The sequence below is a fragment of the Centroberyx gerrardi genome, chromosome 23 (genome assembly GCF_048128805.1).
Source record: "Centroberyx gerrardi isolate f3 chromosome 23, fCenGer3.hap1.cur.20231027, whole genome shotgun sequence".
In the NCBI taxonomy this organism is placed as follows: domain Eukaryota; kingdom Metazoa; phylum Chordata; class Actinopteri; order Beryciformes; family Berycidae; genus Centroberyx; species Centroberyx gerrardi.
Window position 1 is genome coordinate 13560005 of NC_136019.1, and position 20347 is coordinate 13580351.

The following is a 20347-nucleotide window of genomic DNA, read 5'->3' on the forward strand; positions in this document are numbered from 1 at the left end:
GCGCCAGTCTGCTAGTCTGTGGATTGGATTTAACTTGTCATTCAGTTGACTGTCTCGTGACTTAATGAAGGTTTTTTTTGGTTTTATTTTTTATTTATCCAGGGAAGCGCACATGCTCTTTTTCCAGCAACGCCCTGCTTCACATTCACTCTGTTACATACACATTTAAGCTGCCCAGCACAACCGGTCTTCTATCGTTGGCTACTTGGTGGTTACACTGAAGCTGGGGTTAAGTGCCTTGCTCAATAGCAGCTTGACAGTAGTTGTTGAGGGATGGGAGAGTGTTACTTAATAATTTTCCCGACCCACATTTTCCCAGGCTGTGCAGGAATTTAAGCTGTTGGCCTTCCAGTCACAAGCCTGCCTCTCTAACCTCTAGGATACCACTGCTCTTCATTCATCTGTTCTTCATTTCATCTACAACACTAATGTGTGATGTGTGGATCCCATATTATCCAAACTTCTGCTACTATCTCTTTTAATGTCCATGTCACTCCTCTTTCACAAGGCAGATAAAAAAAAATGGCAGTAGCTTCTCTTCGGCCCTCCAAGTGGCACGTCTTGAAATGAGAAGAAATCTAATAAGGCACTTCTGACGGGGGAGGTGGAGAGACAAATGGGGGAAATTGAAAGATTGGCTAGAGGAGAGGCAGAGAGAGAAACAAAGATAAAGTCACAGCAATGGGTGCTCATGCTATGTCAAAGGTGTGTGACAGAAAGAGGCAACATGTATTTTCATGTCATATTCTCGTCGCTGCCAATTAACTCCACTGCCATCTTTCACAAGCTGAGGAAAAAGTGTGGGGTGGATTTTTGGGTGTGGGTGCCAGTGCTCAGTGCAGGGCTTCTGTGTGTGTACATTCCCAGGGTTCAGGGCAGTATTTACCTCATCTTGTCTTTCACTCTTCTTCTCTTTCCTGTGCTACTTTCTCCCTTTCTACTCATGGAAAATGCCTCAACAGCTAAGTGAGCGACAACTATCCTTTGAAATTAATGGAGACAGGTGGGGGGCAAATTGAACTCTGGTACCCTTAGGCAAGACCAAATTGTGTTCCGGAGAGAACACTGCTATCGGTTTCATGTGAAATTATGGATCAAACTATGCTGTTGATAACAAAAGCGTCTATGAATATCATGAGTGAGGGTCATTTTAATATGCAGCGGACGTATAGGTAGGTATGAATCCATCTGAGTCCAGTATGAATATGCAACGAGGAGGGGGAAATGAGGCAGTGTCTGAGCCAAGGAGCTGACGGCCTTCCTGTCTCGCTCACATTGCTCCGCAGCAGCAGCCAAGCTCAAGTTTATGTTGGCAGTGACTGGGTACTGTTGGATGATTCCAATTCATGCTGTGTTCTCTCTCTCACACACACACACACAAACACACAAAGGGAAGCTCACAATTATACACGCAGGTACACACCGTCTTTGACCCCCCACAAGTGCACACACACCATATATCTCAGATGGATACATACCCACCTATATGTCTGCTGCATATTAAAATTACCCTTACACAATATACATAGACGCTACACACACATGCGGAGGCGCATATACATCTACCCCACCCTCCTTTCCTTGAATGTGTGAAAGTGGATAGGGCCTCATGCTGTCTGGAGTGGTCTCTGGCAGAAGGCCAGCAGGGCCTTGAGAAAGCAAAGCAGTAGGAGTAGACTGCTGCTTGACCAAGCTCCCTTATAGAAACTGGATACACTATGGACTTGCTAGGACATGCACAGTAGGCTGCATGTATAGACACTAACAACAACTGGTTTAAACACAAGATATGTGATGAGAGTCATTGCTGAAAGCTGTCTAGTAGTCTCTGAACAAATCATATTAAAAATAGTACACATACGCATAGCCCTGACAATACACAGACTCTAAGGGAATTTGTCATTGCAAAATTCCAATTCCCAAAACAAAATGGCTTGCATCACATTGCGAACATTGAACAAAAGCGCTTGTCAGCAAAACCATCATTGCAAATTTGTCTTTTGACTCACAGTTTTCAGAAACCCTCAGGCTCACATGGCAAATAATCAGAACAAGCACTCCAAACTGCCTTGCAATTTAAAAAAAAAACTGCTGAATTGAGTTATTTTGGTTTAGGGGGACCAAATGTGGTACGCATGCAGAAAGACACTTGCACAGAACACACTGAAGATGAGACAGAGAAGCTGCAGAAGCTCCACTGCTACTCACAGTCGTTTGAGTGCTGGCAGTCCGAGGAAAGCTCCTGGTTCGATGCGACTGATCATATTGCTCCGCAGGTCCCTGTCAAAAAGGAGAGAGGAAAGTTTAGGTTGTGAGCAAATTATACAACAACAAAATGGGATGCACTGTTCATACTGATTATATGCCTCAGATTATGTCCACAAACTTTCCAATCCCAGTCCTCAACCCCGTTCTTTGTAGAACATTATATTCTTTTTCCAATTTAACAGTTTTAGGTATTTAGCTGACGTTCTTATCTAGAGCAACTCACATTGAGGTTCAGTACTGTGGGGACTGAACCTGAGAATTTGTTATGTGACACCACTAGGCTACCCTACCATCTTTCTGAAATCAACATTTCAGTATAGAAGCACCAATATGGCAAGCAAGTAAAAGTGGCAAGCAAGAACTTCCATCACTGTCTATCTAATGTCACGACAGTAACCTCATTCACCCCTATAGTGCCACCGTTATTTGTTGTACACAGTAGAAATCGACGGTGCACACGCCCTTCTTATCCCATGGGCCCACTAAGCAGACATTTGTTGGAGAGGCGTGAGACCAAAATCAATCATCACTACACAGCGACATTGATAACCTGGCCCCTGGGGATCTCTCTTCCTCTCACATACGTACGCACGTACGCACACACACACACACACACACACACACACTCTCTCTCTCACACACACACACACACATCCACCCACAGACACTCTCTCACACACACAGGCACTCCCTCACACACACAGAGACATACACAGGCACTCAAACACACACACACCTACCTCCCCAGGAGGTTCAAAGGCTTGCGGTCACAGAATACCTGCGGCGCTCACCTGCACTGGCACTGCCTAGTCACTCATTACACTGTGGGTTCAGGGGGCTCGCTAGTCGCCACCTGAGCCCACACAAAGGCCCCTGGGTAACTCTGTCCGTTTGATGTCAAGGAGCTGTCATCTGAAGGTGGGTGGGAGGGGGGTGGGGGGCTATGGGTAGGTCATAGACAAAAAAAAACTATTGCTAGTTATAGCTTTTGATGTGAGCTAGCAGAACTGGCTTCCCTGTACAGGAGTGTTGACAGAAAAATGAGAGAGGGGAGGACAAAGAAATCAGACTTAGCCTTTAATATAGCAAGGCAAAAGGGTGACACAAGACCCTGATAGCTGTGTGTTATGTGTGTATCTGGGGGGCAAAAACAGCAATGTTGAGTCTACTAATTTGCTTGTTGCTGAGGCCACTTTATTTTTATGTAAATTTAGCTTAGGTAGGTAAGTTTGTAGGAAAACAGGAAGATGAACACACTCAGCCCCCCTCTCCCCTCCCTCCACTACCCACTGAGCCAGTGGAACAAAGCTCTCCTGCTCCAGAGTTTGTCTCAATTGGACAGATGCCCGAGCCACAAAATGTACATTAAAAGCAAACAGCAGAGATATGGCACTATCAGTGTTGCCGAGATTCTGACATATTATCCCACTCATTTATGTTCACACAACATGAGGACTACTTTTGCTGAATTCAAACAAAATATCAACTTATACAACCTACCTACGGTGGCTTTAAGCAACTAAAATCGACATAGAACTAATGGCCACATGAAACTTTTATGCCAACTTGAGAAATAAATGCAAAATGCCACTTGACATTGGTAGTATTAGAGCTCATACTGAGGGCAAAACATCACATGTTTAATTAAGACTAATTTAAAAAGTTCAATACTGTGACCAACGAACCAACCAACCATTCATTTGAGCATTTGGGGAAGGCTGACTTCAACTGGCAAAAGTCCGTCTTGTATGTAGCAGTGCCTTGATCAGTCAGCCTTGTGCCAAGGCAGAACTAGTGCCAGCCAAAAGTCAAATGTCAAGACATCAGTGCCACGGCAAAGCACTAAAGCCAATCCCTCTGTTAGCTATTCACTGACTGAAAAGAGCCAGCTTGGAATGCAGGAAAAAGGCTGAACAATTGTTCTGGGCTTATTTCAATCTCTACTTGAGTGACATATTCATGATTGTTTTTTTCCACATTGTCCATATTGCATCGACACTCGATCTGAAAGTTTCCCATAATTGTGACTTTTAAGTCTGTGTGTGGGAGAGGTAAAATCTTTGTTAAGACAACTGCAGCAAGTCACCAAAAGTTTACATTCTTGTAAGAGAAAAAAGGTAACCTATGTCTTTAATTAAGAGGCTTGGCGCAATCTCAAGTGCACGCCTGTCAAATCATGAGTCAATGTCAATCATGATCACTATTGACTGAATGGTGCCTGCAGGTTGTTTTCCAAGTTAAGATATCAGCCATGTTGGAATATGATACCTGCAAAATTGGCCAGAGCAAATTAAAAAATACCACCACCACCACCACCACCACTACTAGCTGCTCTCCAAAATCGGAATACCTTGTGGATAAATTGTGGGGGAGGCAAGAGCACCAGTCAGTGCCTAACCATCTCTAACTACATCTCCGATTCCAAAAACTGCTGACCACAAATGACCTGTAAGCTTTTAACTCTATTTGAGGAACATGCCAATTTTGCTTGACATGCTTAAATGGAAGTTGCTGGCTAAAAAGGTCCGAGTTTGTCCCAGAACTCTGCTTGAACTTGGCCCAAATCGAAGGTTGGTTTTGGAGTGGTCACCATTTTGTGAGGGCGCACCAAAAGTGTTGTTCAGCCCAAGAGTAAGAAGGTGTGACATGAACTTCAGATTAACAAAAGTCCTGTTCCAAGTTGTTTTTTGGAGTTATTTTCTTTTTATATGGAGGATTCCTGGCATGAGAGTGAAAACTCCCACTGTGGAGAGAGAAACCGATGGTGTTAAACAAGCCTCCAGTCTGGAGCAGAATGATGGATGGCTCCTTCTTAACAGATCACAAGCCCTACTGAACCCATAGTTTCCTCTGCCAAATCTTCCTTAATCGCACTGGTAAAACAAAGAAGAGTCTTGTCAACAGCCTGAAAATATTTATCTTTCATCTGAAATATCTCCCTTTCAAAGGTGTACTCCAGAAAAGCATCCCAGTGTTACAATTTCCATTTCAAACTAGCTTTATAGTTCTGCACGTGTACTTAAGTATAGCACCATTCGTGAACAGATAACAATCAATTCTGCAGAAACTAGACACTAGAGCAGTTATCCTAGCTCCATTTTCCATAATAAGCATTCCTCCACAGCAGTGGATTTGGGAAAGCATTAGCATGTGACGGTTGCCTAGCTTTGGTTCATATTTCTGTGAAGAGAGTGATAATGGGGATTCTGTGGGGCTTATTTCCAAGCAGGGACACCTTTGGCCCCGACAAAACACAGCGGTCTCCACAGTTACTCTGCAATTTCACGCAGAGTGCTGGATAGGTCTAATCGATTCTCCCCCCTTCTCTGCCACTCGCAGCCAGCTGCTGTCTCAGTGTTCACAACTGCATGCAGGCAGTCCAAATGAGGGAGAGTTTCTTTGTTGACTGTGGACTAAGAAAAAACTGAAAAGCCGGGACAGAGGGAGGAAGGAGGGGTGAAAGGCAAGATGGAGCGCCTCAGCGCATTCAGACAGACTCAGGCAACAAATTCTGTTTTTCCCTCTACTGGAGTTTGAGGAGAGAAAGAAAGTGTGATGGAAGGAGGGAGGGAGGGAGTGTATGGGAACATCTGAGAGAGGGAAAGGCTTCTGCATGCAGTCAAGCTGGCATTGTGTGTGTGTGTGTGTGTGTGTGTGTGTGTGTGTGTGTGTGTGTGTGTGTGTGAGTGAATTGTACTGCCGACACCTCTGGCCTTGGCTTGGCCTCATTACAATGACAAAGCAAGCAGGCAAGCAAGCTCGCTTCACTGGACGAGGGTGGAGAGGAGTGGAGTGGGGTGGGGTTTGTGAGGCACAATGGGAGCTGCTTTCGAAGGTAAACTTGCCTGTGGATAGAAGCTACGACAGGCAGAACCAAGTCTACAGTCGAATAGACTGGCCGTTCACAGACAAAGCACAGAAGTGCCTTAAAGGCTTCCTTGGCGTAGAAAGATCAAAGCTTTTTACACTTGTGGATTCAGCACACAGCCTCCTGTTTATCCTCTGGGCCTCAGCTCTGAAAACTAACATCTGACCCAATTCAAGAGCCCAGAGGGAATTCTCCTGCAAATCCATAAACAATCTGGAGGCAGATGAATGTCTCATTAATATGGGAGTCATCATGAGGACAGGCAGGCCAATTTCACACAACTCAAAACCACAAATTGCGACCACAAGATGAGAGAAACATTAGCGTAAGAAATACTACACCTGTTTTATTCTGAGGATATACAGAATCAAGTGTAGTTTGGCATTATATGCAATATCACAACTTCTACAAAGAACACTCAAAGGAATGGTTTTGAGTACAAGATAAGGTAGCTTGAGAGTACAATGGAAAAGTGTGTGTGTGTGTGTGTTGGGTATGTGTGAGGGAATTCTTTTTTAAGATTTCTAGAGGTAGCCTATTTTGTGAAGACGTAGATCCACAAGCATCCACTGTCTATGATATCAGGCAATGAGGCGCATTTTTGTACTTGTATCTTCAACTACATGCCAATGGTTTCCAAACTGATACCAGAGGGCTAAATGTGGCCAAAAAGGCCTTATATGCTTGCCACAGACTTCTGGCCTTTTTAATAAGACCTGGAAACATGACAGGGGAAACATGCTCTTAGAATTCCATATCAATGCAGTCATGTGTTATTGTAGCCTTGGGTAAAAGCAAGGCCATTAATGGTCTGGTTATTTTATCTGCATGAAGCCATTCCGGAGTGATAAATCACCCACGGGCGGCCCGTATGCGTAGGCCCAGAGCCATTTCCCTGAAATCTCGGGGGGAAACATGGGTGATGAGATTCCAAACCCCAGAGTGAGAGTCGCATGGCATCTCCGCGGTTCAAGCAATCCTCCCATAGTGCATTAAATATTGACAGAGCACATACACCACTACCCCAATAAACGTCTTCACCATCTACTCTCCTCTTCCTTCTTCTTCTACACAGTTCCCCACCTAATAGCTCAAAGCGAGAGGTTCCCCCTCAAGATAAACTACAGAGACTTTACAATCTTCAGTCACAATAAAACAACTGTAGCCTGTCAGGGATGGGCTGCCCACAAAATAAACATCTAATTCACAAATCTTGCTTCATTATATCCAAGACCAGTGATGGGGTTGATTCTGTGCTACTCCTTTTGAAGAAGGCGGCCCCCATCCCCCGAATACTCACTCTCCTGTATGTTGAGAGCATGTCACCAGGCGGACAACAGCCAACCCTGGGGGCTATACCTATAATTAGCCTTTTCTAGTGCCGTCCCCACGGTCGTCCGCCATGGCCTGATATTCTTAACTGAGGCTAAGTGCTGTGTGGATGCCTGCTCATTTTCTATGACCTGGATGTTCCGCTGGCATGAAGCCAATGTGTGTTTTACAAAGCTCCGACTCCACAAGCCCAAGCTTCACTTATGGAGTGATGGATAGATCCTGCTAATGCACTGGTAGGTGTAACATGAAATATAGCCTGGCTGCCTGACATCAAGATCAAGATCCGCCATTGTAAAAGTCTATTGGCGATTTTTCATGGACACGCATAACCGTACATGTCTGCCTAGTGGAACACTGCATGAAAACATTTTAAGTCCAAGACAAATGATTCCTCAGATTAGCGTGCGAATCATATTCAAAGCAGAGATTTAATTTCCCATCTTGACTTTGTCTTTCAGATGTATTCAAAACAATGCCAAAGAACAAGCAAAGACATGACTGTAAACACTGATACAGTGCTTCTCATGCAAATAACTTTCAGGAGAAGAAAATAACAGCGATACTCACAATCTTTCCAATGTAGACAATCCAATGAATGATCCATTTTTCAGTTCTTGAATCTTATTGTTGCTTAAAATTCTGTGGGGAAAGAAAACATGTATCAATACAAAGCAACAGAGAAAGATGCAACTATTGAAACTGAACATATAGTGTATGAGTAGTAAAAATAAAGTTTACTGTCTTAACATGTTAATGTATGACTTGCAATGTCTTTTCTTGCACTATATATGAGCTCTTGCATGTAACTGTATGTTTCAGTAGTAGTGTGTTACTTAAGTATATAGCCTACTTAAGTATTTCTCTACACTTGTCTCACCAAGTCAAATTTAATGTAAATTGAATGTGTTTGGCAAATAAAAGCAATTGTCATATATAAAACCAGCCACAGATTTCAACAAGTTGTCAGCAAAGGGACTGTTTATGCTTAATTCAATTTTGGAAGTGAATTTGAAAGAATCAGGTGTCTCTTTCCACAAACAGTAGCACTGTGCCACACTGCTACTTGTTATAACAATATTATGTCATGTCTCATTCTTTGTCCTATTTAGAGATCACACTCTTTAATTCCAGTCACAGAATGTTCCCTGCTGCCAGGAAGAGATCAGAGGAAAAACAACTTGATCTTCAGCCGACTATTTTCTTTCATGTTAAATTGGTAGCATCTGAGCACTCCTCAAACAGGTAGCCAAAATGAGATAAAGTGCAATCTTTCCGTGAAACCCCCTTGGCTTTGACGGGTAAAGGTATTATAATCTGATCCGTAGCAACGGTGACTCATTGGTGACACACTTTTTTCCCCCCCAACCGCCACATTAAGTAATGCACTCTGGCAGTAGGGATATGTTTGATCACAGACAGGGTCAACTTAGGTATCTAGCTATGAACTTGTGCAATGTTAGATGCTTGCTCACTGCTGGATAATATGGGTTAGATTTGATTTACTTCACAGCAATTTCAATAGTGATACTAAGATGTCTGGCAGTATCCTTACAGAGTTTGGCATACCTCCTCAAATGGAGCTATCATACAACAAAGAGCACTTTGTAAACATAAAATTCACAATCTTATTTAAGCTGTTATTGGATTGCACTATGGTGTCAAAATAACTGTTACACAGTGCAATAAAATAATCCTAGATAGCCTGAAATAGCACACATAAACGGCTTTTGATTCTCTACCTAAGCGTTCACTGCAAGCAACAAAAAGAGATTCTGTTGTATCACAGATCACTGATGTCATTTTAAACATTATCATCCTAAAAATAGAGACAGTTTGAGACAACCTCCAAGTCAAACTGTGGATTCTTGATTACTTCCTCACCCTAATAAACCAGGCTTTATTATCAAGTTTACTTCAAGTGCTATGCACCAGCTCAGGCATCTCTTACAAAGCTAAGCACTACAGCTCCACCTTCAGTCCCCATGTCCGTGAGAGCTCCTGTCTCTCTGAGACCTGTCCCAAATGGCATGGTAAATCAATAGCGACGTTAACTCCTGGCAGAAAACCAAGCAGGGACTTGTGGTTAGCATATGTTTTTGGCTAGCAGGGAGGGGATGTGGTGGGTGACATACATGCTAGCAGCACCCACAACCCGGGGCCAGATTGGAGTCATTATAGGGTGTTGAGGGGTTGTTTTATTACAGGGTTGGATGGTGGAGAGTCATTGGAGATTTGCTTTTTGGCTCCTGACCGCTAAGAGAGAGTACGCACACAAACAGTTCCTGTGTTTCACGGCCTGTGTTTTGCAGGCTTCTGCACGCTGAAATGGCAGATGTTAAAACGTGGTGAGGTACAAGACTGCAAACTCTATCACGGCCTGCGCACACATTCTGATGATATAGGCAGAGACGCCGGGCCTCCCACCAAGTGTTCAGTCACAAAGCTCCCATTTATATGGTAGAATATTTGGCACCGTGAAGACCTATGCCTATGGATGATGATGATCATCCCACGAAATAGGGATCGACTCATCGTAAGGTTTGTGTGAATTAGTACCGAGGCACTCTATCAGCATAATCAAATACATCTAACTTCTCTGACTTTCTTCTAATATATTGATATCTTTTCTTTTTTTGTTCAGCAGATTATGAATACAAATAATGAACCCCAGTCTTTCAACACAAAAGTGATATGAAGTTCCATACAGTGCAAATCAGACTAGTGTTTCTCACAAATTGATGTATATCAGTGCTTATCTTCACAGGAAAATAATGTAATTAGGTTTACAGAGTAGCTTATGAATTCAAAACAGCGCTTCTTGGGAATCATTCAAATCCGGCTGCACAAATATACACTTCCAGCCTTGTGACTCTACGGAACGTCAAAATAAATCCATGTAAGAGGGTTCTCCTGAGAGTCATGAGCCCTTTTCTTGCCCTCTTTCCACCCCTCCCTACTCTGCATGCTTATCCTCCTTCGCTAGCCCTGTCCCTCCCTCTTCCTCATGACAGGAGTGTGACCTCAGTGTGAGGGAAGCTGCTTTGGCTGCAAAACAGAGTGCTCTTTACACTCTCCCATTGGTGAGAACACTGCTTACCAGTAATATCATTTACCTCCCAGTAGTTGGGACAGGGCAAGCAGAAATAGGTGAGAATCTGTCAAAGCCTGAGGGCCATGGTTGGTGTTAGGTAACGGTTCAATGAATAAGTCTGTAGACAACAACGCACTGGAACATTAGAAGAAATATTTGTTGTCTGTGTCAGGACAACAAATATACTCCAGATACATATTGGAGTATCTGGTTAGTGTTAGCGCCTTGGTAATAATCACTGTCATTAGCAGTAGTTACATCTAAAATATCTAACTACCGCCACCACTATCCAAAGCCAATAGCTGATAGAAGGCTGAATATAGGCTACAATATGTGATATATTACATTACATAGGTTATTCTGAATATATACAATATATAGACAGATGTAAGAGAGGGAGAGAGTGATATGGTATACTGTCTATTGTATGGGTTGCACTGAATGTGAGGTCCTGTTGCCCCTGTACCCTGTGTGTCAGCATGTACTTATGTTAGATATCAATGTGTTCCTGCACGAATGTCACCAAAACAAATTCTTGTACATTTATTCTACTTGGTGAATAAAGTGATTCTGATATGGTCTTGAACTCTGTAAGGCTTTAGTCGAATATTTACAGTAAAGCGTCTGGTCATCTGCATGCAGAACATTGCCATTTAACCCTCGGTGTCTCCACCACCCTCAGGACATCTGTAGCTAGACAGTCAGCTTCCTTACTGTCTGTTCTTGGTCGTCGGCCCCAGGCTCGCAGACTAAATAACTAGTCTATGGAATTCCTCTGGGCTAGGCCTGAAACGATGGAGGAGGGGAGTCGCCCTTATCTTGATGCATAGATAAGACCTGCTTGAGCTCATGCCAGGAACAAGCTGCAGTGGGATCCTACCAAATCTCATATCATGTCCCCTGACGAAGATGCTATAAATCTCAAAAGAAGCTATTTATAAGTTGCCTCTGAAACCTCTCCTCTAGGTAACTATATAAGATTCACAGGATAGCCAAACTCCTCAAATTCAGTAATATATCTACTCCCTGTTGTCAAGAGAGAGACATATTTCTTGTTTTCCTTGATTTAAAGAGAGTAATATAAAATAACAAACTGTAATGCCCTATAGCTCATCTCCTCTTCAAAAGGGAGTACGCTTGACATTATCAGTCTTGATGGGAGGCCTGTGTTCTTTTTCACTTAAACTCCACCTCTGAAAGCATAGGCCTCAGGTTGTAAGCACAACGTTAACCAGAGATGAACTAAAATGGCCAGCCACTGCACAACCGTCTCACAGGCACATAGCGTTTTAAGGACAAAGCCAACTCTCAACACGTTCTTTATGCTCAGGAGGCTTAGACAAAGAACTCCCAAGAGCGGAGAGCTGTAACCCTTCAAGAGGGTTTCAAAAAAGTTTCAGACTGCAGTTGAGCTCATAAAACCCTGCTAGAGTGACTTCCTCTGTGAATGTAGTGAATGGAAAAGCGGACCTCAGCTCAGGTGGAAAAAGGGAGTGGGCCAATGGTTGAGGTGCTGTGACTTGCCAAGGTAATTCCTTTAGCTATCTAACCCTTGCTCATTCCACAAATGATCTGAGTACGAAGATATTCATTTCCATTTATATTTGTATACATTTATTCAGAACATGGGCCACAAAAGGCTGAATATGTTACTTACAGCATTTACCTTTTACATGTCATCCTATGTTAGTATACTAAATAACCTCTGGCTACGAGGATTGTCATCTGAATTTCTCATAGAATAGTGGAACGACAGAGTCAGTTGCTTACTACTAACAACTGTATACAGTCTTGCCCAGGAAAGAAAATATCTAGTCCTGTAAAGGAATTCACTTTTGTTGAGGCAAGATGAAAAGGGCACTTGTCATACAAGCTCTCTTTGCCTCATCACTCTCCCAAAGTCATAAGCCTGACAATATCCCCTTTCAACATCCAAAAAGCCATGCTATCAGGAGGAGGTATTCTCCTTATAGCTTCCTCTGGCTGAATGGGGAAATGATCCACCATGCAAACACCATTACAAAGGCAGATCAGCAGCAAATGAACAGAAACCAGTAGGCATCACATGCACTTAGCTCATGTCCATGCACAAAACTGAATAGCTCGTCTGTGATTAAATCTGAAGTCTTAGTGCAACCTGGCAAACCCAAGGCTCAACAGGTCTGCGTAATGAAAGGCTGTGAACTGACTGACTGAATATGCAGCTGTCAGTGCCTTGCCTTTGGGATTTTGTTTTTCTTCTGCAAACATCGCAGAATTGCTAAGGAAAACACAGGAGCGTTGCTTTAGTCGAAAGACTTGCCTGGAAAGCAAAAACAACAACAGACCTTTCTTACCACCGCACATGCATGACAGCAGGCACCTGGTTACTAGTTACACAAGGACATCAAAGTAATGTTAGGGCAGATAAACAAAACAGATGATTGACATAAGGAGGGGATCATGCTTTTGGACACGATAAAACCTCAAAAACAGACTGAATCATTCAAATGACGGTCAATGAAAGACATGATTATGTCATATAGAACCCTAATGACTTTGATGAATACAAATCGCTTTCATATTAGTATTTTTAATCTACATTACTCTGGTTTGCTCCAGTGGCAGATAAAGGAAGTGAAGTCTCGAGGAAACCAGATGCGTATGTGACCCTAACTCATGTTTTCTGCTGCTGTGAACCATGACAGTTTACTGCACTCCAATGTGTCATCAAACTGAGCATGCTTTTCCTGCAGCCGGGGAGGAAATCCCTGCTTTCTTCCTGACATTAATCCTGTGCTGCTCTGCAGGGGCCAAAACCAGGTGTGCTTGTTTGCACTGTCCAACCCAGGGGCTTCTGAGAATGGATCCTGATTACACTAAACAAGGCTTGTAAAAGAAACATGAGCCAGGCGAGTAAAGACTACGAACAGCAAGCTTATATATAGTCAGTTCCAGTTCCTGTCCGCATGGGTATGTAGGCTGAAACATGAACAGGTACACAAGAATAAACACTCGTGTACACACCCAAACACACTATGCACACAGCCTGAATTATCCCACTGTGTGAGGCAAAGGTTACATCCAAGCCCTTGTATTTTAGCGTCCTACACCGACATGGGAGGACAGGCCAGCTGTAAACACATTTGTGTCATTTCCTCTCGGATTACTTAGGCATGTGGTATCATTGGGAGAGCACAAATGCAGGGAATGCATCACTCATCCTTTCTCTACAGAGAGCCATTCAGAGTCCTAACTAGGAGAGAACTGCACTGCATAACTACATACATTCAAACTCAGGGTAAACTGACACTACCCGCAATCAGTTAAGTCAGTTACAATGATACTTTATTGGGTTACTGCTTCATGTACAGTCCAGGTATACTCAAAATAAAGGGGCTGTCCATAGTAAGCCCCATCGTAGCTGAGGGTTCTGGTCTTCCCACCCTGGTTTGGGTTAAATTCACTGGCATGGAACCAAACCAATCATCGAGACGGTTTGACAAACTCATCATAGCCCAAAGAATGTTCAAGAAAATATTCAAAGAACTGCACTTTTGGTTTCAATCATCGGTTTTCTCTCGGGAAAGCCTGGATTCGAATTAAAATTCAGAGGCACTGTCCAGACTGCTGAGGAGGAAAACAGGAAGTCTTAAGCCCAAAGAGAGGGTAGGTATGATGAATGGGTCTCTAATCACACCTAACTTGTGCTACTGTTTTTGGCAAGGCCTTTAATTAGCACGCACAAGAAGGCGTGTAAATAGAGAATTTGAAAAGCAACCAAATAACAAGGGAACTGTATTTCAACCAGTTGCTATATTAACTAAATAACAACATTACCCTAGAAAAGTGTAATTCCAAAGTCAGGTGTGAAATTTGGTGTTATTTTATGTCATGTTTACAAATGGAAATGTTTTACTTCTACCTGGCACTAGGCCTTACTTCTAGGTACTGCCTAGTGAAAACCATGGATTAAATCCAAAACAAACCAAAGAGAGAGGTTTGTGTGCCAACACTAATGAAGGCCGGTTATGCAAGCCATTTAGATCTAGGTCCATATATTGAACAGATTCAGAAAACATGGCTTCAGAAACCTTAAGGAATTGTAGCAAAATATCCTTTTTGAGACATCTATTTACAAAGGTGAAAGACACATAAAAATGTTGGCCTTGTGCAATTTCCATGCATGTTAATGACATTTTTATCATCTTTCATCTTCTTGAAAATAAACCAAACAGTGTCCATACATGTCTGCATATGCTCATATTCAGTAAACTAGTCACTTTCATTTTAGTTTCAGCAGGATCTAGTGAACTGACTGGGTGAACTTGGTGTCCTCCCACCAACTGAGAAGGTAAGGCGAGAAGGTGCTGGATCTACAACGGCTGAACAGGGGGATATAGGACTGATTTTCAAGTTCAGGGACGGTTTAGCAGAGCAGCGGAGACCCCTGCCGCAGTTCACAGCAGTCCAGACCAGCTGTGCCCAGGCCACTGTCAACCCCACCACGAGACAGTGGGAGAGCCATAAAACAAGCCCTTGGACCACAGCACCTCCAGGGAGAGTTAGCCCACTTTACAGGTCATAAATTAACACCCACAAACTGTGTAGTCAACAGGAATTGCTGTTTCATTGCCACTTTCTTCTGCAGGGAATTGTGAAGAAAGCTCCATTGGAATAAGATTTCAAACCACTATTGTTCTGAAATGCGTTGACAAAGGATGTCAAAAAGGAACCCAAAGAAAGTCAAGTGGGGACTGGGAGGAATTCCTGAGAGTTATGCAGTGCTTGCTGTCTAGGCTCTCTAATTACATCTTTCTTGTTCTGTGGAGGCCATCCTTGAATCACAGTGCTTAAGCTCAATGCTAAGCCATGAGGAACATGGATCAACCTCCAAATCCATCACTGTCAGTTAGAACAAGATGACAGACTCCAAGCTCATTGAAGACATACATACATAGCAAACACCAGAACTGGAGAAAGGCCTACTGGCCACTCACTGACTTAGCTGGCATTACTTTACAGCAGTCCATAGATGAGTTAAAACTATAATTTCCAATTCTATAATAAATGAGAGAATGTTACCAGAGAGATAACACATTGTGGTAGTCTCAGTACTTAGGTCCAGAGTCAAGATGCATTTATTAGGTGCAACTTACAAGCTATCTTAACTCATACCTTACCAGCCATTCCTCTCCCTTTGATTCCTTCCCTGCAGTCTATCATTTGCTTTCTGCTCCTGCACCCTGCCATGGTGCCCTCATATTTCCCCCACGGCTCACCACCACAAAAAAACAACAATAGCTTAAAATTTGTGATGTGTTTGTTTCTTGTTGTTTTGTTTTTGCCATTTGTCTCTGTAAAGCACTCTGTGACAATCCTTGTTGTCAACCGTGCTTTGTAATTAAATTTGATTTGACGTGAAATTACCTTTACTAAACTAGAGCACAGTTATAAAAATGCCTTGGCAATCTACAAGAATATTTTAAGACCTCAATCCTTGAGGTCACAAACAGGTTTTTAAAGGGACATAGGCTACACTTGTGCTCAACCTCCTGTGTGTGTTTTCATTATTTTGGTCGAGGGGAGGCCACACAAAGACTGACAACTGTACCAATAAGGCTTTTAGAGTAATGGGTGAAAGACATCCCATCACACAGGCGGTTTTGAGCTTATGATTTATTTGACCATATTAGTGAGCATTAGCTAACCAAGTGACATACTACAACTCCCTTCTAAATATAATCAACTGCAAGAAGTCCAATGAATTATTGGCTAATTAAAGCACAGGACTGGTTAAAACTGGGGGTGTGTTGTCGAATATAGTGCTACACAATCTGGATGTAGCCCGATCAGACAGCTGCTATATCTATTAAATGTCACTGAGATATCGGAAGAGAAGTGAATAGGTTCTTTGGCGTGAGCACTGTTTTAATAGCCAAAATACCTTACTATGTGTGGATCACCAGACTACAGAAAGACTGGAGGCTACTGTTACATGGGGTTTACATTTACACCATTACAGTATGCAGCTGTGAAAGAGGGATGTATGGGTTACAACAAATGGACACAAATATAGCTTAGTGGACTTCTACCTTTTGGGTGGATTATATGATTATTATGAATAGGACAGACTACTTATGTGGAAGTTAACATGTATGTTAGCATGTATCTAGATCAGCCTTTCCTCCATTTGGTAATCCAATAATAGTTTTAGAAGGATATAAGTATCACAAAAACATGTACATGTCCCTATATGAATATTATGGGGAAATGATAGTAATATCATAGGGGATAAAAGTACCATAATGTGCACACTATGGAATATACAGTGTTTTTTCGTTGGGGTCATTGCAGAATAGTAACAATCTATTGTAGTCCACCCACAACTGGGGAAATATAGTGACAATAAACCGATCAATATTCAAACTTTAGGGTGAAATAAATAGGTCTGGGAGATAAGATGAAATTGCTTCACATTAGTTCGCTGGTACAGCATCGGCGGTGCAAGAAATGTGATTTATAGCCTGTCATACTCACAAAGTGACTGTTCTGTTGGGGAAGGAGTCTGGGGGTAACACCTGATGGAGCTCCATGTTGCTGCAAACCACTTTCCTGTCCGACGGCTGGCTTTTCCCAGCGCTTTTTGAGCGTTCATCATATGTTTTGCAATCAGATGATACCGCCGAACCACCGCCGCCGAGCAGTAAAATCACAAACAACTGCAACAGATCCACCCTCATTTTTTCAAACACGTCTAGAAAACCACTGCAGCATTGGCAAAGAAAAGAATGTATTAATAATAAATAGGACGGGCGGCGGATTTGCTATGAAAGGGTGGTCTGTAAGCCACACTCAACATGCCCCGTTAAAGACAAAAATGAAACATTTGCCATGCTGCAAATATCTTGTTTGGCTCAAATGAACCTTCCTCCTCCATTTCTCGCAAGGCTTTCGCTTTGCTCGGCGGCATTCAACCCGACAGAGGTGTCCTCCTTTGTTTGCCAAACGACTCATTTATAATGCCCTTTCCATCCTGGTGTGGTGCTCGTTTCCCCCCGACATTGCCACCGCGCACTATTTTAACGGTTAAACGTGTCCACTGGTTATAAAATAAGTTGTCCGGTTGGTGAAGGGGTTTCTTTGTTGGCCATAGCGCGGATCCAAGTGAGAGTGTTGTCTGCTCCACAGGAGACGGCTGCAGTCATTCCAGGTTATCAACACCACCACCATGCACTAACTTCAGGAAACCCGGCCAGCCGAGCTTTTAAAAACTTTCTCAGGGATATTCCCCGGAGCCCTGGGACTATATACTGAACCAAACAAGAGCAAGTAAACTTCCCCCTTTCTCTCGCTCTCTCTCTTTGCAAAGCTTCAACTTTTCTCCCCCGAAGAAATGGTATCCAGTTTTAGTTCCAAGAGGAAATAATGCTACTCTGGGAAAAAACACGAGCGCGCAAAAACAGCCGTTCCCGAGTTGAAAGTGGAGTGTAAATCCTCAGTAAACGACGCAGACTAGGCTAGATCCCTCGATGGTGAATATCCAAAACGGTTGTTGTTGTGGCTCTTTTTCAGCCCCCTCTCTTAGGAAAGTATTCACAGCCAGTTCTCTATCCATTGAGAAGTCCTGTTCCATGGTCCTGCCCCGGGGCTCCACCAGCGTCAAGCCCGATAGAAAAAAAATAGTACATCCGGTCCGAAATTTCAAAATAAAACCTGTAGAAACGAAAATCCAACCGTTGCAACGTTTTTCTCAGCAAAACGGCACCGAAAAGAAAATGAAGGTCATATTTAAGCAGGATTCTGAAGCAAATGAAAATACAACTGTTATTTTATACTTGCTGTTTTACTTTGAGTGATTCCACTGAGTATCTTGATACGATTTTTGTAATTCTGTTCTGTCCGCATTAACTTGTTATGGTGAATGAAGGTAGCCTACTTCCTGTTGAATGTTCTGGTACGGAGACGCTCCGGGGGCCACTTGGTTAAAATAAACAGTCGGTGTGTATACTCTCCGTTTTAAAACTCGTGCGTACGGTTCAACATCATGTACTCGCAGTTTTATAAACTGTGCTCTCAAAGTAACTTTCCCGACAGCAAACGAGATTGCTGTCGGGTTGCGTCAAGTCAGCGAGAGTCACTGGCCAGAATAATGCCGGAAGTTAGACGATTTGGCCTTCAAAACAAAAGCGCAACATTTGTCACTATATCAAAAATAGTGGAATTATTGGATTACATTTTGAGTGAAGTGATGATGATGGAATTATGGTGCATTTTATTCCTTGATGAAAGAGTGCATTACAGAGAGGTACATTTAAGCCTTAAATCACTGAACTTCTAGTATTAATGTGGTCATTTCTGCATGGCTGGCATATATTTGACACAGCTCCTGATCTGTCTGCTGCAGGAAAGGTTTCTTTGAAGGCATGGATTAACCATGGGCAAAGTTTATAAAACTGAGATTAAAGAGTAACTAAACCCCAAACCCAAATTTATGGTGAAGCCTGACACCTAATGGTGAAAAGTAAGGCTCTGCTATTGGCTGGTCTTTGTGCCAAGTGATGTCACCAACTGTTGTACTCTATAGAAGGTTTTTAAAATGATATTATATATTTCCACGTCTACCAGCAAGTGCCCCCTGGTGATTATTTTTCCGAAAAGTGACAAATTTAACTCTTTTGTTTTGAAGGCAACCTCGCTTACCTTCCGGTCTTATTCTAGCCGATTGTGGTTATTTTAACCAAAACCCATGACGTCACTACAACCTTTCACTCATAGATCCTGCCTCTCTAGCCATCTAAGTTTATTTTCATGCGGACAGAATAAAAGGGGAAAATAAAGTTTAATAGGCTACAACAGCTTCAGACGCTGTCAAACCATGAAATACAGTTTAACTATCCTATCTATCTTATTTTATATATTTTATCATTGAGAACCCAACGAAAGAAAACACTAATATAGTGAGTTTATAGTGACATTATCCTATTTTATATTTCTTATCTCGTGTGATATCGCTATCCTCTATAGCCTACTCATGGTTTTACATGTTATGTTTTTAATATCCCTCTAAAATGTGTTTTTAATTAGACTATAGGCTATTATGAATTTGTTAGACCTAGCTATAGTTCTTTTTCGTAAGGGAAGTAGGCTACTTGTTGGAAACATTTGACCCCAAATGTGGTGTTATACGGAGTTTTTCCAGTTCATTCGTTTACAAAATATATCATCAGAGACATTTTTTAAATGATCCATAATCGAGCTGTTATAAACCAACCAATAGCATATTGCTTGCCCAGCTAATGTAAGCCTATCTCCTCCTCTTATTTCCTCTCTCTCCATCCAGCCTCTTCTCTTCTGTTTGGCTGTCTTCAAACAAGTTCAGGCTAGCTTGCAATAAGCAATAGATGAAAAATGAAGTCACATGTGGAGCAAAACAATATCCTTGTATAACACCGACGTCAGGGGAACGTTTCTGCTGAAGACGAGGGTTTGTTTGCCAGAGGGCTATTCATCTCCCTGTTCTTTGTTATGATCGGGTCGAGTGAGTGACTTCATTTTAGAGAGAACTGAACTATAGTCTAACCTTGTAGTGATCACAGGGCAGGGAACAAGAGCCTGAGGCCATGATGCTTTTACCTCCATTAGTCTGGGTTTGATTTCAGGACCTTGGAGGGCTTGACGTTCACTGAAAGGAGTTTGTCTGAAAACAACAGACTTTCACTGAACTACTCTCAATAGAATGTGAAATGTTATTTAAGTTGCTACAATTAAAGCAAGAGTTAAGCATTTAGTCAGTCATCATATGA

General features: G+C 42.5%; 1 protein-coding gene across 1 annotated transcript in view; it reads right to left on the reverse strand.

Moving 5' to 3' along the window:
• The window catches only part of adgra3 (adhesion G protein-coupled receptor A3), a 33573-nt gene extending 15453 nt beyond the window's left edge, over positions 1 to 18120 (reverse strand). Inside the window, exons 1-3 of the mRNA XM_071926549.2 lie at positions 17082 to 18120; positions 8039 to 8110; positions 2209 to 2280 (exon numbers count right to left, since the gene is read on the reverse strand). Coding sequence (XP_071782650.2) covers positions 2209 to 2280; positions 8039 to 8110; positions 17082 to 17284 — 347 coding nt within the window. The 5' untranslated portion in view covers positions 17285 to 18120. The remainder of the gene's footprint in view (positions 1 to 2208; positions 2281 to 8038; positions 8111 to 17081) is intronic.
• Between the last annotated feature and the right edge of the window lie 2227 nt (positions 18121 to 20347).